A 12,444-nucleotide genomic window follows, 5' to 3' on the forward strand; every position below is an offset into this window, starting at 1 on the left:
AATCAGCCTCATTATCTGCAGCTTTGTTCTGAAAACAGAAGCCAACAATCCAACTCCCAGTACACACCCCTGTCACCGTTAACTGATAAAACACACAGCAATTCTACTCCTATCTTAATACTCCCAAGGAACTTACTCAAAGAAGCAAGCACTTATTAAGTAAGCACCTACTATGTGCTGTGATAAATACTTTACAAATATTACCCTTAAAACCACACTGGGAGAAAGGCGCTATTATACTTCCCATTTTACAGACTAGGAAACTAAAGAAGACAAAGGTTGAGTGATTTCCCCATGGTCATGCAGCCAAGTGTCTGAGGCAGGATTTGAACTGAGGTCTTGCAGATTCTAATTCCAATGCTGTCTCTCCAAGGAAGGTGAAAGAGTATTCTGGAATGCAGTGGGTGATTGTGTTAAGAATAAGGAGGGAGTAGTCTAATTGGATGGTGTAGACTTCTAAAGAGAAGACTCCTGTTAGCACTGATAGTCAACAAGCATTTATTGAGAATAATAGATTTTCTTTCTTACTTAGGTAATTAAATATGGTTAGCTACACCTTGTTTACATCAAATCCTTCTCTGCTTCAGCTTTGAAGTTTTCTTCTGAATATCTGCTCTTTACTGGGACCACATTATTGCCCTTCAGGTGCACTCTGGCGGCCTCCCTACTCATCCTGGCCTCACTCCCATTTCAGTAAAATCTGCTCAGTGCTGACAAAAGTTGGCATGGGTCCGATACTCTGAGTACCAGGCGTTTTCAGGGCACTAGGATCTTACGTGTTGTGACACAGTAGAGAAGGAGTTGACCTTGGAGTCAGAAGCACCTGGGTTCAAATTCTGTCTCTGACAACTACTGGCTTGGTTCACATTGCTACATACAAGAAGTAACATGGCACAGCAGGTGGAAAGTAGGCCTTATGCCCCTGACACACACCGGCTATGTGACTGAGCAATTCACACAACCTTTTAGTGCCTGAAGAATTAGCCCTATAGGCTGCAGAAGATGTGTTCCTCTGCACTGATAAAATAAAATTCTGAACTGGAGCTCCCCACATGAATAAAACCATAGGTCCAGTTTAAAAAAAAAGAATAGAAAAAAGATACGTCTTAACTTTCCTATTCTCATCTACTTTTCATGACTCAAAATTCTATCTAATTATAGAGATAAATCCTAAAATGAAGGCTAAAAGCTGTCATGTTATCTCAGGAACATGTTCCTCCTAGATAGAACTAGCCCAAACAAGACTTAAGTACCCCATCTTTATTGCTCATCTAGTTTTTATTATGTACTGTAATTGTGTATATACTAAGATGAACACAGCTTAGTAAGCTTATGCCTTCAGAACACCCTCAATGATAATATTCAAGCAGTTGAAGCTGAAAGGAAGGGCAAGGCCAAGAACACTGACTGTTAAAAGTAATTTTCAACATCTGAAAGGCATGGCAACTCAGACTTGGCTTTGTCCCACTTTTAAATTTGTACGTGGGTTTTGAGAATATCGGCATGCTAAATCAAATCTTCACCTCTTGCTTTGTTAAAGTTTTATTTTATCTTTCCAGGTAACTTACCTACATACTAGTGAACGATTAACTAAACTGTTCAACAAAGAGGTAAAAGTCTATAAGTTCTTTTTACATTTACAGCGTATTTTTAACATAGTATCTTAAACCTAAATGAAGAGATAGGGAAATAAAGGTTTTCCTTATTTCAAAGTTGTTGGAATGCAGGAGTTAGTACACTTTACATGTAATCTAAAAAACCAGCATGCCTTCAAACCTTTCTTATGGAAAAGGGACTTTTCAAGTTTCTAAAATCTGGAATGAAAGATATGAAATAGCTTTGAATGCACGGAATATTTGACTGAGAATGAAGAAAAATTCAACATACAGACAGTGCTAGGGACTAAGAGAAAAATCCTTCAGCAGATATTTCATGGTTTATTTATGGAAATAATTAGAAAAATACTGCTAAAATGAAAGATAAATAAGATGGCCAAAAGCCATCCCACATAAAGACACTTAGTAACACTGAAATAGGTCATGTCTAAGCATCCGATTAGATTGCAGCATACCTGCCATGAACAGTAGTGGATTTGATCACATCCCCTGGAAGAACCACAGAGAGCTCAATGTCTTTCTCGATCATGTTTTCTTTCTGCTCCATGATGAAGTTGGAAGATTCTACTGACTCATACGAAGAAACATCAACGCATTTAGTCTCAGCTGGAGGAAGTGGTGCCTTACCTTTAGTTTTTCTTCTAACAAAAAACAGAGAATAGAAAACATTAATTACATTTAATAAACAACACTAATGTAGCATTAGGTTAAGACATTTATTATTTGAACATTGGTAAGGATTAAATATTATACTTTAGAACACTAAGTCAACGGCATCAATATGTTCATTTTTCACACAATGAGCTGCTCTTCCTCCCTCCCTCTCACTGTGTTCCATGCTACTCCCAACTAGAACATCCTGCTTTTGTTCTGCCAACCTAACCAAATTCTTATCCATCTTTCAGATGCATTTCTTCCATAAAATCTTCTCTGACTACTCTAGTAATTATTTAAATAAGATAATATTTGTAAAGTGCTTGCTTAAAACAGTACCCAGAACATAATAGACTCTATAAAAATGCTTATTCCCTTACTCCCCCAACCCACCCTGCCTTCTTGCCAGGTGGCTCAGTGCATAAAGTAGTGGAGTTGAAATGAGGAAGACCTCAGATACTTCCTAATTGCGTGACCCTGGAAAAACCTCTTTGTGCTTCAGTTTCCTCATTTGGAAAATGGGCAAGTAATAGCACCTACCTCCCAAGGTTATTGTTCAGGATAAAATGAAATAACATCTATAAAGAAATTTTGCTTAAATTTCTATACAAGTATTATTGTTGTTATTTATTATAATTATCCAAATTCCCACCATACTTCAAGATCATATTGGGCACTTCTTTTTTCACAGAGTTGTTGGGGGGAAAGCATTCTGTAAAATGCTGGAGTGCTATTAAAATGTGAGTTATTAGTAGTATAGTTAATAGCATACAGTTTCTTATGTGATAATTTCCTCTCTTCAGGTAGTCTGTCTTTTTTTTTTTAAGTAAGGAAGGAAAACTTTTGTATCTGCTACACACACATACCATTTAGCATAGCACTAGGAAAATAAGAACCATTCCTTCAATGCTGATTGATAATGTCAAATTCTATAACAATGCAATTTTAAAAGATTAAAGACAATTATTTAAATATTATTTTCCAATTCTATTTAATAGGATAATTTGCTAACTAAACTTCTATAGCAGTAAATGGTTGTCCTCAATCCAACTCAAACTTTTCTTAAACATCTAATACATATGAAGCACTGTGCTAGATGTCATTGTTATAACAAAAAAGAAATAGTTCCTGCTTTTCAAGAAGCTTACATTCTACTGGGGGAATGCAACCCGTACAAATAAGCCCAACAGAAGATAATTTAAAGATAACAAGGGCATTAGAACAGGAATTCGAGTTGGGATGCTGAGAGGTAAAGATAAGAAGAACGGAATGCCTTCTTGGCATGGGAGACAATTTGTTTGCTAAAAGCCACAACAGAGATGATCTTTAAGCATCCTCTGAATATCATAACGAGTGAAGCACAAAATAGGGAGATAAAAGTTTGCAAAAGATGTCCACCCTACGTTCCATTCAAAGTCCAAAAAAAAAGGATCCCTACAAGTCAAGCTCACTCTTGCCCAATGTGAATGATAACTGTTATCAATTGTCTCTTCAATAAGATCCACATTGACCCCAAAATGATTGGTCCAGTAATAAACACAGAAAAAAGCAAGTGGATAAAGAATGTTCAAAATAAGATGTGCAGTTATATTTGCAGTCCATTGAGTTAATCTAATAAAACATCCATCATCAACAATGAGCTGGGCCTAGAATTCAATATTAGGGGAGAAAAAAAAATCCTAAGTTGGAATACATTTGGGAACTTGTGCAATGCTGCTGTTGATCCAAAGCTGCTCCCAACTACCAAAGAGTGTCTTTTAACATCAAAGTTCCTAAAAGAAAAGCAGCTTAAAAATGGCGGATAAGAGAACTAGGGGCAGAATTAAAAAATTACCTAGGCCACTTCCTTCCTTTGACATATACCCTAGGCCTATGAAATCATGGATGCAGGCAGTTCTCTCCCCTAAAATAAAGTCCTAGTGATGACACATGGCCTTGACTCACGGAATACCACAGGCTCAGAAGAATCAAAGTTGCAGATTACCCAAAGGACAATGGAAAAGAACATGTGAGGCTGCGATATTTTACAATGAAAGAATGGTATCAAACAGTGGTGTCAAACCAAGGTAAAAATTACAGAGGCCACTAATCCACACATAAGGGTCCCTGAAGGTCACATACTGACCTAGTTTTAAAGTGTGATATTATCTATGGTTTATTGTATTTTTATATATTTTGTTAAATATTTCTCAATTACAGTTTAAACTGGTTCAAGGGCATGCTGTGAGTCCCATGCAGATGATGGATGCCACCAAGGAAAAAAGGGTGAGTCAGTCATGTACTGAGAGTGAGGAATTACAATATGAATGCTGCATGGCCATTCCAGAATACTAGCACACTAATAGCCCATCAGAATGTGGTGTAGATCCTCTGTGTTGGATTTATGAAAGGGCATGGATGAAGACTACCCAGAATGAGAAGACACAGATGGGCTATTATCCTGATGAAGGGAGATATTTTCATTGATGAGAGTCAGCCATGGAATATGTTCATTCAGTAGACTTTCTCCATGTTTTCCATGGTTCATTAGTTTCAAGGTCCAACTCTAGGTATTATATTTACAGTTTTCAAGACTCAGTAAAATGATAAGATTTCTTTTTTGTCGTTCAGTCATTTCACTTGTGTCCAACTTCACAATCCCATTTGGGGGATACTGGATACTGGAGTGATTTGCCATTTCCTTCTCCAGCTCATTTTACAGATGAGGACATTGAGGCAAAGAGGGTTAAGTGACTTGCCCAGGGTCACACAGGCTGGATTTGAACTAAAGAGGATGAGCTTTCCTGACTCCAAGCCCGGCCCTCTATCCACTGTGCTTCCTAGTTGCCCTACACATTATATATACCTGCTTGCTTATCTTGCTAACAGTGGAATAACACTGAATTTTTTGTACTCTATGACTTCCACATGTTTTCCATTCACTCATTCAACTAAAACTGACAATATTTTAAACTGTTCAAGTCAATTTAATGACTTGGTGGTCAATTAAGTGAAGCATGGAAAACAGTAGCTTTCACTTCAAATAACCTTGTTATTTATATGCTTTTCGGCCTAAAATTTAATTATACACCAAATAAAAATTTTGAAAATTTGTCTTTTGGTCTGATAAATATTATTTTGAAGGCAAATGTTGGTGTCTTTCACTCAAGGTATCATTTTGCAATTTGTAAAAGAACAAGAAAAACACACGAAAGCTCCTTTGCCAAGGAGAACTTCACTCCAATGTATACTCTTTCATTCTTGTAGAATTAAATTCAAAGCCAAATGTTTTAACTTAACAGAATCAATGGTCTTGGGTGGTTGTCAGCATGGTATTTCCCAAAATGAACACAGACTATCAGATAGTAGGTAAAATATTAGCAACACGTCTAATTTTCAGGGTACAATTATTTGTTTATAGAAAAAAGTCCTGTCTTTATTGATTTTTAAAAGAGTATTCATTGTTTGGTAAAGTATTACACTTTTAGAACCCCAATATATGGCAACTAAAATATTTTCTGATATTACTAAAGAAATATATTATTTTCATTTATCCTATTTCAAAACTTAATCTTTAAAATAATGTAGAAAAACAAAGTCAATATACTTAGAAAGGAAGTATTTAACTGGGAAAAATCTTTGTAGCAAACTTCTTTGATAAAAGCCTGATATTTAACGTTTTATTGAAAACTGATAGAAACTGAAGGTGTTCTCAAACTCTTAGTGTCCTACTGACAAGCTATCCATAAGAACAATAGCAATTTCTCAATAGATAAATGGCCAAAGGCCATGAAGAGGTAGTTTAAAAATGAAAGAAATATATACTATCATCAATCATATAAAACTCATTTCTAAGGTGGACCAGGCATACTTATGCAGTATTGGTGGAACTATGAGTGATCCAGTTTTCAACTATACCCTAAACTGTGCAGAGTCTTTGATTGAGTAATACCGCTACTACACATATATATCTCAAAAAAGTCAAAGAAAGGGGAAAAAATACATACAAAAATATTTATAGCAGCACTTTTTATTGCAACAAAGAACTGGACACAAAATAGGTGCCCATCAATTAGGGAATGGTTGAACAAATTACAGTTTATGAATAAAAAAGTTGTCTGTATTATGCTGCAAGAAATGACAAAAAGGATGAATTCAGAGACATATGAAACAACTTGAAGGAAATGATTCAGATCAAGTGAACAGAACTAGGAAAATAATTTCTAATAGAACTACAATAATGTGAAGAAAAAAATCTCAACTTTTTAAGATTTAAGAATTCTGATCAATGCAATAGCCGGTCACGACTGCATAGGGCTGATGAAATTTTTTCTCATCTCTTGGTAGAGTGATGATGGACTGAGATGTACATTTTCAGACACATTTATTCAATGGATTTGTTTTATTTGTTCTATTTGTTACAAAGGAGTTATTTTGGGGGGGAAAAGAATGTGGGGGTAGTGATAGTAATATCAAAAAAAGAAGCAAATGAAGGGGGTCAATGAAACATCTTTTTTAAAGGTACAGAAAAGAGAAGAAAGTTCAAAATGGGACACAGACAAACAGAACATTGTTGGTACTATGCTAAACTAAATACATCATTTTAAAAAACAATATGCAATAGAGATTCATGATTTAAAAAACAATCCTCTTTTTTTCTGCTCTTCACATGGAAAAATGTTCATGTTTGCTAATTTTATAACAAAAAAATTAAACTAAAAAGATTGTAGATACCATGACTATTATATATTCAGACATATTAAAGTACTTAGTACTAAAACTAGTAGTAATAAAAGCTAGCATTTATTTGGTACTTTAAGGTGTGCAAGGCACTTTATGAATATCATCACATTTTATCCTCACAATAACTCTGGGAGGAAGGTGTTATTTTTATCCCCATTTTACAGATGAGGAAAGTGGGGGCAGTTGGAGGTAAAATGACTTACCTAAGGAACCAGAGTAAAATGTAACTGGGAAACATTTAACAAAATAAATAAAAATACAATAGAACATATATAACATTAATATGTGTTTTTCTAAATCAATATGCAGCCTACAGGGATCTTTTTGTACGGCCCCATTTCTATTTGAGTTTGACAACATTGATGTAGACCAAAATTCTCATTTCATACACACACACGCACACACATCTAGCTCAGTGGCAAAGTCGAAACTTGCTGCTTCCCTTGATCTACTGTGATCATGATGACAGGTTTAAATTACATCTTTCTTTCTTAAGAAATAGATACACATTTAGCTATAAATGTAACAGATGAAGTAGCACCTAGTATGCTAAACATTCATTTATTCATCACTGACTAACTACATGTACAGAGAATTAAAGAGTCTGCTTTCCAGAAAGCTGATCATCTAGTTGGGAAGGTTGAACATACATACAAGGAAAAACATGCGTTACATTACAAAGACACTTTTCTGCTCTCTACATATTCACATTCAGGTAAGATTTTTGATACTTTTATGTAAAATGTAAAAAGGCAAAAAATTTATATAATTTAACCCAGTAAAAGTTAAACCTAAGCTTGGGGCAATTTAAGCAAAAGTGATCTTGGGGGAAATAGCTAAAAGTGGCCACATAAAAGATGCTATATAATGTTTGAAGGGGATTCCAGAGGAAAGAATGTTTTGGGGAATTTGGGAATGCTTTAGGGAAACTGGGATAAGATTTTATCTCTTAATTGTGGTGTGCAGCCTAGATTCTACAAGATAAAAAGTTCTAAATCCCGAGATTAGCTGCAGTTCAGAGATAAGAGATTCTCCAGTTTGGTGGAACAATGACTGACATCCAAAAAATAGACTATTTCTCAGTTTATGCCTATTCTTGGGGCATGGGGGTGCAGGGAAGTACTAATCTAAGACCATAATACAGTATTAAAGTAAGCCAGAATTCTCTCTAAGACTATGTCAGAGGAATGACAACTCTAACAGGAAATAATCATGCCAGAAGGCCTCTGAACACCGGCCTGCTCTGTTCAGTCCTCAACAGCTTGACTGAAATATGATTAATTTTTTTGGATATAGTAACTCTCAAAGTCCATTTACTAGCTTGTAAGGGAGTTTGAAATGTCTGTTGGTGGATAGACTACCCAAATTAACAAAGTTATAGATCTTTGAGAAATTGAAATAAATGGGGGAGGGGGCAGGAAGAACAGGAAATTTCTCCTTATTTCTTTAAAAAAAAACTGCTTGCAAAACATATTGGAAGGGAGTAAGTTTAAAAAAAAAAGTCTGTTACCTTAAAAGGAGACATCTGGTTACCCTCATAACCAGTTTACTTAAAAGGCTGGCTTTAGCTCTTACTACTCCACAGAATTAGCTTTCTGAAGTCACTAATGACCACCTACTCCCAGAATTCAATAGCCGTTTTTCCTCCATCCTTCTTGACCTTTGCTGCTGTTTCTCAAAAGTATAGAGCATTGGTTCTGCAGTCAGGAGGACCTGAGTTCAAACACAGTCTCAGGCACTTACTAGCTGTGTGACCCTGGTCACGTCATTTAACCCCAACTGCCTAAAAAAGAAAGAAAAAAAGAAAGAGAAAGGAAAAAAAAAATCTTTCTTGCCTTGATCTTTTTTGCTTGCCGCTTTTGTTCTTCCTGCCTCAAAAGTGCTTATTTTTCTGAAGGTTTTTTTCTTTAGTCTTTGCTTTTCCATGTTTTCTTTCTAGTGGCTTACTGATAACAATTCCAACTCTTAGTCCTCTGTAAAATAACTCTCAAACCCATTTATAGCTGCCTTTCCTCCCCTTCCCCTCCTAGTTCCAAAATTGCACAGGCCTGCTTGTACATTTTCTTCTGTATTTCCTACCAACACTTAATGTCTAAAGCATAACTCACCATTTAATGGTAATGTCATTTTTCTAGTCCAGCGGCCTAGAAAACCTCACCTTCTTTGACTCTCTCCTCTTTCTCAATAGACAATTAGTTGTCAAGTCATGTCAATGTCATCTTCACAATCATCCTTCCTTTGTATTTCCTTACTATCTTTTATCTGGACTGCTACAATTATTTTCTAACAGATTTTCTTGACTCTAGGCTGTCTCCATCTATTCTATCCCACAGGTTTCCATAGATTAAGGTTCTTTACTACATTACTCCCCTGATCAAAACCTTTCGATAGTTCCCCAAGGCCTAGCTAAAAAAAGACTAAACTCTAGGCCTGGCATTCAGGTACATTTTTATCTTGCCTCCAATCTTGACTTCCAATATTCTCTACAATTATTCTCTTTTAGAAATCCTGCATTTCAGCTACTTTTCTGTTTTAAAATTATTAAGTTAAATTTTATTTTATTTTCACAAAGATCTGCTTTCTCTCCCTCTCACTTTTCCTTCCCCCTCCTCCTCATCAAGAAAAAAAAAATAAAACTCATGTTTTAAACAAATTCCCACATTGTCCATGTCCACAAAATACAAATCTCATATAGACTCCAAGTCCTTCACTTCTCCAGTAGGAGGTGCATAGCATGATTTATCATGAGTCCTCTGGAATTGTGGTTGGTCATTTTTTGGATAAGATTTCTTTAGTCTTTCTAAGTTGTTTCCGATAACTTCCTCTGTATCAGTTCATAAGTGTCTTCTCAGGTTTCCCCAAAGCCATCTTTTTTCAATATTTCTTAACAGCACAATAATATTCCATCACATTCATAGGCCATAACTTGTTCAGCCATTCCCCAACTGAAGGTCATCCACTTGAGTTTGCCAGTTCTTTGTCACAACAAAAAGAAATGCTATAAATGGTTTCATACATACGGGTATACAGGTTGAACTTTTCCTCTTACTGTGATCTCTTTGGGGTATAAATTTAGTAGTGGCATTACTGGGTCAAAGGGTAAGTACAACTCAAATAGCTTTTTTTAGGCATACAAATTGCTTTCCAGAATGTCTGGATCAGTTCCCAGTTCTACCAACAGTCTATTCATGTACCTGTTTCCCCAGAGTTCCTCCAGCATTTGTCATTTCCTTTTTTTTTTCATGTTATACTTGCTAATCTGATAGGGGTGAGGTGGAACCTCAGAGTTTAGACTTTTCTACTTAGTATTTTTCAAACCTTATTACATGCTTAATAGTGTTCCCTCCCTCCCCTTGCATTTCTATTAAAAAAGTAAGTATCTTTCAATGCTACATCTGTTACCTTTCTTTCCTCCCACCCTTTTTTAAAATAAAATTTTGATATCTTTTATTTTTACATACCTCTACCAGGGAGCCATCCCATTTAAGAATTTTTTTTAAAAGAACAAAAAGATAAACCAAATCAGCAAAACTGATCAATATATCAAAAAAAATTTGATAACATATGTGTTGTTTCCCAGCCACGGACCCCCCTCTTGTGTGTGTAGGATCCATGTTTGGGGAACGCTGTACTGTTGGAAGTCTCACATGTCTTCTTTGGGGCATGCTTGTTCTTTGTAATCTTGGAACATCTGCATTCCTTTTTGACTGATTTGTGGTTATTGTTCTTTCATTTACATTTCTGTAATCCATATATATATATATATATATACATATATTTATATGCATATATATTGCTTTCTTGACTCTACTTGCTTCATTTTGCATCAGTTCATTTTATTGATCATTTCTTATGGCACATCTACATACCACAATTTATTTAGCCAATCCCCAACCAATGAGCACGTATCTTGTTTCCATTCTTTGCTACCACAAAAAGTTCTGCTATAAATATTTTAGTGTATATGGGGGTCTTTTTTTTTTTTTAATCAATGAACTCATTGGGAATGTGTGTCTATCAGCAGAATCTCTGGGTCAAAGGGTATGGGCATGATTCCAAACTGCTTTCCAAAATGGCCATACTAATTCAGAGTTCCACCAACAATGCATCAGAGACCCTATCTTCTAACAACCCCTCCAATACTGACTTCTTAACTTTTGTCACCTTGTACAATTTAGTAAGGTGAAACCTTAGGATAATATTAATTTGCCTTTCCCTCATTATTGGTGATTTGGAGTCTTCTTTCATGCAGTTGTTTAATAGTTTGTGAATGTTCTGAGAACTATTTGTTCAAATCATTTGACCACTTAATTATTACCTCCGATCCAATTCTAAAAGCACTTTATATTAACCAATCAACAACCATCTTATTAAGGGTCTACTATGTGCAAATAAGCACTGTCCAAGGCAACGTGGATACAGATATGAAGAATGAAACAATATCTACTCTCAAAGAGCTTACATTTTAACAGAATTGTAGGACCTGTACAATACTTATATATTGCTTTGTAGTTATTTTTATATGTGTCATCTACGTTGGCTAAGTTATTAAGTTATTTAAGGGCAGGGACTCCCTGCTTATGTATGGAAGATCCTCCACAGTCTGAATCCAATTTATCTTCTCAACCTTATTACCTATAGTACTCGAGAGAAACCTATTTTAGCTCATTTCTCCCCAAAACAAAAGCATATTATTCTTACATTCCTACATTCCTTGCCTTTCCTTAGTCATTATCCAACCTTTGAGAATTCAGCTACTCTACTTGCATTTCTTCTTGTCTGAATCCCATCCAACCTTCAAGGCCCTAGGTCAAATCACACCTCTCTCCTGCTTAACTATTTAATAAATACTAAAGTCTTTGAGCGTATGACTAACCATCCTAGATTAGACTTTTACTATAAAGTACTCATTTTCTCTGAGAGGCCACAAACTTGACTTGCACTATATCCTAATCCATGTAAATGAGCTGTGCAAGTTGGAACAGGGCTCTGCTGTACTTCATCAGGCCTTATTAACCTCATACCTGGTACTTCTTAAACAAAAATGGGCAGTTTTCTTAACTAAAAAAAAAACTCCACTCATAATTTGAAACACTCATCTGGACAGTAATTTATCGTCTGTTGTATTTTCTGTAATTTGAAAGTCACTAACAAGACAATAGATAGAGGGCTAAAATATCCATTTATACATTGCCTTTTTAGAGTAGTTATGTAAAATATAATTATGTTTTTACTTTAAAGAGCAAAGAGCAAGATAACTGGCTAATTATCTAATCTCAACAAATCTGATGCATTTCCCTCCAGTTGCTAAAGTGACTTCATATAAGATAAATTCTGTTCTACTATCTAAATCAAGTATGTTTCAAGAGAAAAAATCCCCACCCTACCCCTTTAAAGCCAAAGTCTAATAGTTCTACTTATAAATCTCACCCCAACTCTTTCTCTACTTCTA

At 35.5% G+C, this 12,444-nt stretch overlaps 1 protein-coding gene across 1 annotated transcript in view; it reads right to left on the reverse strand.

The window, feature by feature from the left end:
- The window catches only part of COBLL1 (cordon-bleu WH2 repeat protein like 1), a 186,403-nt gene that overhangs the window by 65,423 nt on the left and 108,536 nt on the right, over positions 1-12,444 (reverse strand). Inside the window, exon 2 of the mRNA XM_036743267.1 lies at positions 2,072-2,257. Within this exon, the coding sequence (XP_036599162.1) occupies positions 2,072-2,257 (186 nt within the window). The remainder of the gene's footprint in view (positions 1-2,071; positions 2,258-12,444) is intronic.

The sequence above is a fragment of the Trichosurus vulpecula genome, chromosome 2, assembly GCF_011100635.1.
Source record: "Trichosurus vulpecula isolate mTriVul1 chromosome 2, mTriVul1.pri, whole genome shotgun sequence".
NCBI lineage: Eukaryota > Metazoa > Chordata > Mammalia > Diprotodontia > Phalangeridae > Trichosurus > Trichosurus vulpecula.